This window comes from Rhopalosiphum padi, chromosome 1 (assembly GCF_020882245.1).
Source record: "Rhopalosiphum padi isolate XX-2018 chromosome 1, ASM2088224v1, whole genome shotgun sequence".
Taxonomy (NCBI): domain Eukaryota; kingdom Metazoa; phylum Arthropoda; class Insecta; order Hemiptera; family Aphididae; genus Rhopalosiphum; species Rhopalosiphum padi.
In genome coordinates this window covers 48,326,948-48,339,244 of record NC_083597.1, presented here as the reverse complement: position 1 = coordinate 48,339,244, position 12,297 = coordinate 48,326,948, and the positions used below count along the sequence as shown (strand labels likewise).

At 28.2% G+C, this 12,297-nt stretch overlaps 2 protein-coding genes across 7 annotated transcripts; both read right to left on the bottom strand.

The window, feature by feature from the left end:
- Positions 1-2,068: 2,068 nt before the first annotated feature.
- Positions 2,069-8,178, bottom strand: LOC132930693 (GTPase-activating protein skywalker-like). Of its 6 annotated transcripts, none has more exons than XM_060996718.1 (9): positions 7,758-8,178; positions 5,014-5,145; positions 4,823-4,945; positions 4,422-4,564; positions 4,173-4,342; positions 3,913-4,089; positions 3,805-3,845; positions 3,609-3,725; positions 2,069-2,871 (listed from the first exon to the last, which is right to left on the bottom strand). In XM_060996718.1, the coding sequence occupies exons 1-9, from the start codon at positions 7,828-7,830 to the stop codon at positions 2,468-2,470; spliced, it is 1,380 nt and encodes a 459-aa protein (XP_060852701.1). In that variant the 5' UTR covers positions 7,831-8,178; the 3' UTR covers positions 2,069-2,467. The 6 variants fall into 6 exon arrangements, 5 of the variants coding, with proteins under 5 accessions (XP_060852701.1, XP_060852727.1, XP_060852709.1 ...); XM_060996744.1 differs by lacking the exon at positions 7,758-8,178 and adding an exon at positions 7,524-7,718; XM_060996726.1 differs by lacking the exon at positions 7,758-8,178 and adding an exon at positions 5,222-5,362.
- Positions 8,179-10,860: 2,682 nt separating this feature from the next.
- LOC132918715 (uncharacterized) lies at positions 10,861-11,838 on the bottom strand. The gene is made up of 3 exons (XM_060980144.1): positions 11,718-11,838; positions 11,380-11,561; positions 10,861-11,183 (listed from the first exon to the last, which is right to left on the bottom strand). Exons 1-3 carry the CDS (start codon positions 11,797-11,799, stop codon positions 11,010-11,012), a joined length of 438 nt encoding a protein of 145 aa, XP_060836127.1. The 5' UTR covers positions 11,800-11,838; the 3' UTR covers positions 10,861-11,009.
- Between the last annotated feature and the right edge of the window lie 459 nt (positions 11,839-12,297).

Here is a 12,297-nt window from a genome sequence, read left to right as displayed (position 1 = left end):
GGGCACAATTTTCACGTGGAGTACTTGTGTATTAACATCTCTGCGCGAAGTAGTCCACTTAGGAGTATGCCGTTATCGTTTTAAATTCGAACGCGATTAAAACGACCTACATCCACAATCGTGCCGGGCGGATAAGGAAGCAATACGTATTTTGTAATTATTGTCAATGTTTACAACTTCTGAGTTTCGACTGTAGATACCTTTACCCACCAATGGACATCTGATAGGTAATGCGATTTATCTGATTATTCGACTAGTCGGCACGAACGATGTAAAGTCCGATAGTAGGGCGTTTATAGATGATTATTAAACTAACAGTATTGGTGTAGGTATTGCCTACATGTCATGCGAAGACTAATACTACATCAGGTGATTAACGAAATTACCGGGATAATGACGAAATTTGAATATTCTGATCGATTTAAATTTACTTCTATGACACTACATAGTACATAATATTATTATCTGCGTTATAGACTGAAGGACCAGAGATAATTTGATTGCGGAAGTGTATTGTGGGTCGACATTTAGCACATTACCAGGGGGCAGAGACGCATAGGCTCAGAATAATAGGTAATAATGGTAATATTTACAATAGTGTCCATTTTAGTTAAATTGAGACAATAGTACGCAAATAGACGATATATCTCATTTGAACTTACAGTACTATCTACATTTCATATCGACATTTTTTGTTAAAATTTAAAAATGTAACAAACATCCTAGTGTTTTATACTACAGTCTACAATTAAATTTTTTTATTGCGTATTACGTCGTATTAAATACTTACATGGCTACATATCATTTGTTTAATTCAAATTTATGAAATCGATAAAAATTTTAACATTAAAATGTCATGGGAGATTAACATTTTTTTCTTTGCACTATTATAAAAGTAGATAAATATTATAAAATTGATAATTTCATCACTGTCTATAATATTATACTTACTAATAATAATATAACATTATTACAATACTATAATAAATACATTTTTACTTACTTGAGTAACTTTGATAAAATGTATAATTATGGAGTTTATATCATATTTTATTACCTAATAAAATATAGAAAAAATTGAAAATTCTGTCAAAATAAAATTATTTTAACGTTTTAAAAGCTCTAAAAAATCTTAAAACATTATGATCACTCACTGTTTAAAATATTTGAAATAATTAGTTATATATAAATATAATTATCAGTTTATTATAATATTTGCTGTGCAAGTTTTTTAATCTTAAAAAAAGTAATATAACAGTTCCTATATTGTTTAATATTTGAATATATACAAATAATACAAACAGTGTTAAATTTTAATAAGTTTTAACTGTTAGAAATTTAAATTAAAATTTTTAATTATAATTTGTAATCGTAATAATTAAGTTTTCTCTAAAAGTAATAACAGTTACCAAATAACAATCCAAATGTATTAGAAATGCTATGTATTTTAAAGTAAGACTAATAAAAATGATTTATCTAACAACAAAAGTAACTTTATTCAATTTGTGTTAATAATATTCGCTTAAAGATAGTATATATATTTTATTTAATACAACAAACTTATACTTTATTATTATATTGTTTTTCTTTTTATAAAAAAAAAAACTGATTTTAATACATAATTAATGTTGTTATTGTTGGTGATGTAGGATAATCTGTGCTGGGAAGAGTAATCGCTCATGGCTCATGGTTTCAACTAGCAACACTGTGGCACAATACACCCAAGTTAAGATGAGGACCAACTTAGCCTAATAAACTAGTTTTGTTTCATGTGAACTGGTTATGATCTTAACTTTGAAGTACTATTGTAAGTACTAATGTATTTATACATTTATATGCAATTATGTTTAATTTTTGACTAAGTCTTTAGTCCATTATCAAGGTATCGAGGAAAATATTAATACTGTACATGCCTGTAAAGTGTAATAGAATGGGTCTGTTATAGATAAGTCGAAATATACAGGAATACCTATCTTTAAGTTGGGTTTTTATTATTTTGTTTGTTGAGGAATGTGTCGATTAAACCAGATTTAACTGTAATTGGAAATTAAATTATAAAAATTAAACATTTAATTTGTAAACATTTGTATAGATTTTATTTATATTATTGATGTTTATGTTTTTATAATAAACAAGGTTTATAATTTCAATCAAATGAATATTGACAATGATAGTTCTAAATAATATGTACAATAATTTTGGAATTATTAATTATCTGTCAATTTATAAATAACTCTTAAAATGTAATTACAATTATAATAAATGTCACAGGAATTGCAAGCGAGTATTTACTATTTTTATATATAAAAATATGATTTTATAAAATAAAAAAATTAATTACAATAATACATATTTTTAAAATTATATCTCGTATTCATTTATGACTTTTCAGCGCGAAAACAACAATTCTTAAAACATAACACATGATACCCAATAAAAGTATCTTTAAAAAAATAAGTTACTGACTTTATCTTGGACCAAGATGAAAGCTTCTTCTGCGATGTGACTTACGTTCACGTAATGAGATATATTCCTGTCTTCTTACACTACATCTGAGTTCTAAAATATTATTGATTTTTTGTACGATATCTTCAGCTACTTTTTGTTCAGCTTCAAAATCATGGTGTTTGAAATTACTCCATACAGCAGTTCCTTGTTGACTAGGGGCACTATCTCCAATACTAGAGCTTAATGCGGTACTATCATATACAAGTCTTAAGACAGCACGATTGTTAGATTTTGTTTCTGTAAGATCACATGCTACCACACAATCCATATCATACGTAGCTGGCTTTTGTTTTGTCCATGGAAATTTAGAGCTAGATCTTTGCTTTACAACTGGATCTAATTCTATTTTTTGTCCAGATATCCCTAATGAAAGTAAAAATATAATATTTAACAAAAACTATCATTAAATTGTATTAAACTTTTGTGTGCGTGTCTATTTAATAAATTGGTTAATTTTTAAATTTTGAATGAACTGAGAAATGTCTAGGTTTTGGAATTATATGTTTTTTTATTTTTATTTTCTTCATGATAATTGTCAATATTAAGTGTGGTTTCTGGTAGTAAATGTGATCTAATAGATTACTCTACTTAATAATTTAAAAAAATGTACAGTTAAGAGTAAATAAACCCTAATTGTTTATATTTTGGCCACTGAGAGAGCATTACTCTTTCACGTATCCAAGTGATTGAGCTCCACAGTTTCATACTCAAATATCTCCCGCTCTACTACGTAATTGCGTGTGAATGTGCGAGAATGGCAAATTTTGGTTGTCGCCCAGAAGCGCTCTCTCAATGGTCTGAGTATAATTGTTTATACAAAACAAGTTTTTTATCAAAATCAATTTTTGTATTTTTTTTTTTGAAATTCTAAAAGGAATATTGGTAGATATACTTGAAAATGTTACTAAATATTTGTATTTATCATTTTCTATTTATGGTATACATTTTTTAATACTTTTGACTCTTTAAGAGTTATTTAAAGAAATTTCAAATTTTATAATTTTTTTTAAATAGGTATATTGATAAAACTTTGATTTTGTGATCTAGGAGCTTGTAATTGTTATTAATTTATAAACAAAAATACAGTGTTTATCACTTACCTAGATGTATTTCGATTTTTGCTCTAACTTTATTCAAAATATTCACATGATATAATTGGTATAAAGGTGCTTCAATAGCAAGAAGTTTATTTAATTCTCCTTCTAGTTGTTGTTGAGCTAGATAAAATAACAAACAATAAGAACAAAATTAGACTAGTTGGTTTTTTAATAAAAGAGTTGAAGTAAATAATCTTACCTTTAGTATTTACATTTTCACACAAGACAGAATTTCCTTCCCTAAAAAAGAATGTTTTTTAATGTTAATAAATTATACAAATTAACTTTTTTAGAAAAATCATCTTACTGTGATGTAGGGGAATGATTTGAAGTAGCTGGTGCTAATTTACTGTCACGTTCAACAATAGCTAAGAACCCAAATCCAAATTTAGCAACAGTCTCTCGAGAGTCTAAACATGGAAAATCAAAATCAACTTCGCCATCATCTTCTGCTATGTATAGAGCATAGCAATCAACACTATCCCTAGTTATAAAACAAATAAGATTAAATTATTTTTTTTTGAATTTTGTATGCTTTTTATATAAATATATATATATATCAATTACTTTAATGTGCAATCTGGATATTCAATAGTGCATTTCCAGCAAACTAAACCAATTAGATCATGTACTTTTGCAGTGGCTATAATTGATACTTGCATAGGATAATTACGGCGTTCTAAATTAAGCATAGTTATAAATATGCCATATTTTCTAGTAGCTTCACCTAGCTGGGCCTAAATATATTTTTCAATTTTAAATATATCACATGGTTTTATATAAAAAAAAAATGTTAATAGTTTAATTTGTATTTACATTTCCATCATATTTAGAATATTCTCGAAATGGATTCAGTGGTAGGTATGGGCAAGCTTTCAATAATTTAGATAATTCAGAAACATAATTCTTTTTCTGGTGACTGATGTCTTTTTTAGGAAATAATTCAGCCTTTTCTTCATCTATATATATATATATAAATCATTATTAATTATACATGAAATTATAAACAAATAAATTACTTAAGTGTAAAAATAAATATATTTAAATACATAGTTGATAATTTATTTGAAATCATTACAAATAAAGTTATATGAGTATCAAAATTTGAGAACCGATTTATTTTAATAAATATAAACACTATATTTTACCTTGGTATATAAATGTATATACTTATATTATGTGTATTTAATACTATATGTTATTTTTATTTGAAATACCTGTAAGGGAAACAGGTGTTATTTCCCATTTTACATGGCGCACATTAGCAGATTTTATCATATTTCTTTGCAGACGTTCTAACTGAACTGATGTATGAGATCGCTGACGTCGAACTCCAAATTCTTTAAAAATATTAATAATTAATAATTAACTAAAAAAATAGAAAATAATATAATTTCTTTTATTTCACCAGTATGAATATCAAGTGATTCTGCCAATTCTTCTTCTTCTTCATTATCTTCAATTCCTGGGTATATGTCATATTTTGATGTGGATATTGTTTGAAGCACATTTTCTCCACCCATAACCACCTCGCTAATCCCTATAAATAATATTGTATTAAAAAACATCCAAATATATACATAAAGTGTAATTACTAAAATGTTAACATAAAAAACCTTGAATAGAAAAATGTTTATTATACAATCACGATCACCACCTCTTCACAGAATTGCACCTCCAAAACCATAAACTTCCAACACTTTGATTTCGAAATCTTTTCCGGGACAAAGTGGTGGATTATTAAACGTTGAGCAGCTATCTGATTTTCCAAATCTTATATTTTCATCCATCCAAATAGCTTGACCATCACCACCACCGATAGTTATCATTTTAGAATCAGCAGCCATAAAAAGTTCATTTGAATGACAAACATTATCATTTTCCATACCAACCCATGGATATTTTGATCTTTCAGGAAACAAGCTAAATAGAAATGTTTCTCCAGTTCCAAAATATGCTGTCCTGTTTCCTCTATCATCTTTTCTATTCCTCTCAAGCCATTTAGTTGAACAATAAGCTCCAAATACATCATCAGTACAAGTTTTAATAATTAACAATGTTGGTTCATGCTGTTCAACTCTAAAATAAAACGTAGTCAAACTGCATCCATGCTCTTCTGTAGTATATAATAAAATAGGTTGATACATTGTAATTCTCATAGGCAACCATGACCATAATGTAAAAAGTTCTCGTGTACTGAGTGTATGCGATAGGAGCTGAATATTTACTTGAGATTGACTAGTAGGTAAGTTTTCACTTGATCGAGACCTTATCAATTGATGTGAATTTGAAACAATTGCTTTTGACTTCATTGACATTTCGGTTTTAACAAAAATTCTATGTAAATATGCAGCACTTAATGCTCGAATATTAAATGCTGTTTTTAACAATTTATTAGGACTAACAGGCATTTGTCTACAAAATTTCATTAACGTAGCTTCTAATCCATTATTAAGAGCTTCTAAAGCCCAAGGAGAATTTCTTTTACTAGTATTTTTATGAAAAAGTTTTAATATAGCCATGGCAACTCTATATAATACTTTAATACCTTCATGTAAGTAACAATCCATAACTCTTACAATATGATGAAATGGAAGGCCTTGAAAAATCCACCACATCCAATCGGTATATACATGTTCCATTTTGGTGGCCGAACAAAATTTTGTTAAATTAATTGAAGCACTACTTGCATGCTTCCTTGTAACTCGCATTACAGTTCTCCACGTAACTTCATATAATGATTTTGTTTGAGTCATAAAAACTAATCGTTTTGAAGACACAAGACTAGTTAAACTATTATAACATTCTTCTTCAGGCATAAAATGTAAAAATAATGAGACTAATGAATAAATTGCTGGACTATAAGTAATATCAGGACACGCAAACCCAAGTACACATACAACTCGGTCAGCTACTTCTTTACCGACAGCAGTTAAATGATAAATATGTCTATGTTTTGAATCAACAAAAGGTGGTAATATACTAGTTTTATCTGGTAATTCTTTAGTACCAAATAATTGTACAACTAGATCCCAGTAGAAACCTTCAGTCATATTATTGTTGTTGTGCTGTTTACACAGTGCAGACCACAGTTGGGAGCGAATCATGTTATCGGCGGGCCAATGGTGGCTACGTAATAGTTTTTTAACTTCCTTATGTCGTCCATTAGTAATGAGATGTTGGATTTCACTAAATGTTTTGTTTGGCTGCTTCTTTGTAATTGTGCATTCCGGAATGACAAATGGAATACTGTCGACATTGACTAGCGATTGGAATGGCTGGTAATCGAGATCATTGATAATGACCATGATTTCTTCTTGGATACAGTTTTGATCAAAAATTAAAAATTGGATACACGAAAATTTAACAGTAAGGTATATTGGATTAAATTTAAAATAAGTTTTATTTATAAGCAAATAATGAAAAAAAAACGATTAAATTAAAAACATTGCTTTATAGCACTAGTAATGATGAACGTTGGAAAACAATTCACAAGATAAGATAAAAAAAAAAAAACTATGACATTAAAACGTTACATCGGACTATACATAGATCACGGATTGTTGTTTACTCGCACTGATTGGATTCTGTACCTGGGCGGTCCAGATTTTAAGTATAATAAGTACGTTTTCTGTTTGTGTAGAACACGACGATGATTGATTCAATCGTATGGAATAACTTTGACAACCAGCAATAACGGATAAAAAAAAAAAAAAACTATTGTTTAGTAGAATTATTGACAGAAAAACGTAAAAAAATATGGCGTAAAAAATGGAATACGGAACGCGGCGAAGAATTTCTAGGCAATTACCTAGTCTTTTTTTTTATTTTAAACGCGAGAAAAAACTTTCGTTGAAAAAAATTTTCTCCAGATAACCATGCCCCACCCTTGGACACCTTGATAGTACACAGTGTTACCTGCTCGAATGGTCTTGCTCCGTAAACATAAAAGCGTTTAATACGACGTCTCAACATCTGTCTGTTTGTTTTCGTTGCGGTCGTTGGCACATCAATTCTACCTATCTATTATACCTCTAACTACTGCCTATGATGATAAAATGTAATGTAACAACAACATTTGTACATTCGCAATTAATTGACTCGTCGACAGTTTAGTATGCTTCGACGTTAGTAATTATTTGTATTGATTACCTGTGTCATCTGACGATATGAACGAGTTTCTGATGTGAGAGAGAAGCCAATGTTTGCTGTCGTAGAGTGCCATTATTTTAGGCCGTCGAACGGTGAAAAAGAGCGGTGAAAAATTCCAACATTGGGCTCTCTCCACAGCCGAGCCCCGGCGACCGCGGCGAAAACTTTATGCGATTTATTTCGATTTTACCAACCGTACTCTGGTCCAAAAATCAAAACATACACTACTGCGACTTTTTTTCAAAAGTGTATCGCCGTGATAAGGCTATACGATAAATTGATAAGCAGAAGATTCAGTGCCGACGTTTTGTCGGTTTGTTCGCACGAACAGATATTGCGAAATTTACCGTTTATAATTACTACTTGATTCTCAAATACCTGTCCAGTGACTGTGACAAGTCCCTACTTACCAGCTACCTTGAGAGAAAATTCCATTTATGGATTATTTACTAGAATTCTTACGTACAAACACGTATGCACCGCACACGAGTCGTCGTGATACACATAATACGTTTGTACTTATATAGATATATAGAGGCACATGGCTACAGATATTGTTTTACATCCACGTTCCACGATAGGCAGGCAACTAGGCAAGTACCTATCTGAATAACGTATTACGTCACATTTTTACAACCTAAAAGTACAGGTATTGAATATTCGTAGGCACACGAGTACGTACGTTATCAACACGAAACGACCTTGGACGGAATACTGGACACTTGTGGAATGCATACACATAAAGAGTTATTGGGGAACACACTTATAAATTTACTAATATTCCACACACTTATTGCAGTTACCCATTGACATAATATTACATGCTGCATATAATATGATATGTTTAGAGCGTTTAAGTATAATGTGCTGACATCCTATCATATTATTCTAACCGATTATACAATAGTGATAGGTACCTATTCATTTTTATTGGATAAAGAATACTAGCTATGTTCTGAGATTATAAAAAAAAAAATTCAAAATCAAAATTAATTTAACCATAATTTTTGCGTAAATAAACATAATATATGAGTGGAAATCTGTTTTCAGAACAAATATACAATATCATGTACCTAATATTGTTGAATGTTATTAATTAATTATTATTATATGTAATATGCTACACCTTCACTGCTGTGGACCGTGCAGGTCAGCTCACATTATCCATTATTCGGAATAATTTTACTATAGTTTAAAAGGTAGATACATAATATATCAGCGCATAAAGTTATTGGAGTATTGGACACATGAGCTTAATAAATAATATAGTACTTTTTTTGTTTGTGGTTTTACCGATGACCCCAGAAGGCCAGAAGTGCTAGACCGAGGTCATTATACCATTCCGGGAAAATATACATATGCGATGCTAAGGAGGGTGTAGGGTCTGCAGGGTACCCCTGAACACACAACAAACATTGTATTATTTCATATTGCTCATTATTGCCTAATAACGGCTATTATAATCGAATATAACGCATATAAAACTTTCAACACTATTAGGTATAGACCACGGCCGCACGGTATTGTTAATGTATTTTACAATTATGTAAAAAAAATAAAAAAAAATGATTTTATTGTTTCTAATTTGTTTGAAGTTTAATATTAGTAACGACTGACGAATGTCGTTTAATGAAAATAATAAAAATATTTAAGTATGACTTTAAATAAAAGCAAAAAAATATGCAGTCAAATAAGTATCATCGAACATTTAAAATAGTCATCATCTGGAGCGGGGTTTAACCACCTTAGATTTTTAGTCCCCCCCCCCAGAAAAAAATTAAAATTTTAATAGAAATGTTATTATTAATGTTTTGATTATTCTAGCCTCTTAGTTAGTTTATTTTTTGGTATAACATTGGTATTATTATTTATTGTAATTGCAAATTGAGATAGTGGGTAATATTTTCTATTTTTTTTGTCTGGTCAATTTATTTATTTTTACCTGCAAAACGTTTTCCTATTTGTTTGTATAAATCAATGTGTTTTTAAAATTTGATAATTTTCGCAATAATTTCGTACACGCCTTAATTTTTTTACAGTAGATATATTTTCTTGGTTTGTATTTTATTTTTCTTATAAAGCGGTTAATTTTTGAATTGTTACAGTTCTATGCCCAAACGTGTCTTATTATACTTACACCGAAACGTGTTTTTATAAATGTGCCCATAACGTGTTTATAGTTTCAAGTAAATTGTTAATATAGTGCCCAAACGTGTTACATCCAGTTTTTGTTTTTCCCGATTATCTTAAAAACTACTAAAATTATGTAAAATAGTACCAACTAGGTCCAATTTTATATCCGAAACCATTTCCTAAGTTGAAGATTGTAACATTTTTCCACTATAGAATGTTTACTCAGATAAAAAAATAAAAATATATCATTGTAAAAACCCATCGCTTTACTCAGTTATATAATATCATATTATAGTTGAAAGAGTATGACTTCTTTTTTAAAATTATTCATATTCATTTTGGATTTTATAATAATAATATAAATACCTATGCGCTACTGTCGCTACTGGGCTACTGTGTCTCACAGTCAGTAGTCTGTACAGTTTGTATATTTTATAAATAAAAAAAAATGTTTCATATAAAAAATATATCTGTTATGTATTATTATTTACATATTACTTGTATACTCAAAATCGTTTAAATTTTATTAAATTATATAACAAAAACGTGTTTAATCATAAATAAGTGGTTAAAAGAATACGCACGAAAACGAATAATTTATTAACGCGAATTTGCGTAAATAAAATTCTAGTTAGAACTCAGTATTTATGTTTTAAAACACCCGCTTTGCACTCTTTTATATTCATTAAAATTATTTGACATTTATACAATATACTTATAATAATCTAATAGTAAATATTTATAATTTTAATAACTCAATTACTTTCTAAATTACTTATATAAGTATAAAACTATTACAATAGTTTGTGTAAAGTAAAAGAAAAAAGTACATTTGATAATAAATAATGAATAGTGTTATTAACTAGATATAAAATATACCTAATTGAAGCTTTTTTGTTTACTATAAAGATAATTGTCGTATGATTTAATTGGTCTAAAATCAAATTAAAAGTTAAATATAGTTGCTAATTTCCCAATTACTTTATTTATATTGTAGGTAATTTTTATTTTAGTGTTTTTATACGTTTATATAGTTATATTATGATAAATATTGATTAAAGTCTACAAGTGAAAAGAAATTGAAAAGTCAATTAAAAATGAAATTTATTAATATTTAAACTAATTATGTTGCCCATCAGTTATTGGAGTAACTGATAGATAAGTTAATACTCCTTTTCCAGGTATCGGTTTTATAGCGACATAAGCTCGTCCATCCGGAGACCAGTGCTTCATATATACATTTATTGGTCCCATAGGTGGAAGAGATGTTACTTTTGATGCTACTAGCTTTCCCTATGTAAGAAATATTTTAAATTTTAGTATATTAGGTATCAAAATCATTTAATTTTAATATTTTTGTTTTAGCCAATTTATTTTTTTATTCCCAAATAAATATTTAATAACCCCCCTCCCCCCAATTTAATAGTTAGTACCTAGTAACTATTATTAAATAGGTTTATACGTGATTTTCAATTATATTTCATCTTACCATAGCTTCAGGGAATGGCATTAAAGTTGATGGTGGACTGTTGGAAAAAATTCCGTGCAGAACACCAGCTCTAAGCATTATACGTAAATATTGTGCATAATCATTGCGAATTTTAATATTTTCTAAAGAGTCATCTGACAACATCACCAGTTTATGAACCCATTCAGTACAACGAACTCTGTCTAAAGTTTAAAATAATGGTTATATAAATTATAATGATTATAGATCAAAATACTAAATAACTAAAGTCTACAATTTATGGATAGAATAGAAGTATAATGAATCATATAGCAGCAGAAAAATGATTGCAATTTTAAAATACATAATTGTTAAATTACCAAATTGGTTTTCCAGTTTGAATGAGTTGTTTGCTATGTCACGTAATGCGTATTTAAACTCTTCGTTATATTTTAGTGACATTCTTTTCTTTAAGAAATTAGTATTTACTGGGTACAAATAAGTATTTGATATTCAAATAAATCTTTACTATTTAAGCTATTTAAAAAAAAATACCGGAAAGTAAATAATGGCGTATTGTTATTAATAAAAGACAATGTTTATTAATTTAGAAAATATTTCATGTTATTTTAATTTCAACAAAAAAGTTTTTAAATGGCCAGAATGAGTATATTTATTAATAACATACAGATATAAATAAAATACAAAACAATTTTTCCCACTATCTTTGCAATAATAGTTCTTGTGTTTATAAAATGCTTTATAAATATGTATTTTTTGCAAAATGTATAGGTTAGTGTATACTATATTATTATACATTTAAGTAATAATTACAATATTACGTATTATAGTCAAGTTTTTTAGATTCTAAATAGTAAAAGTAATATTATTTATTTTCTTTATGTATAGTATATACTTAAGATTAAAATAGTACCTATGTATCTTGTATTTCAAGTTATA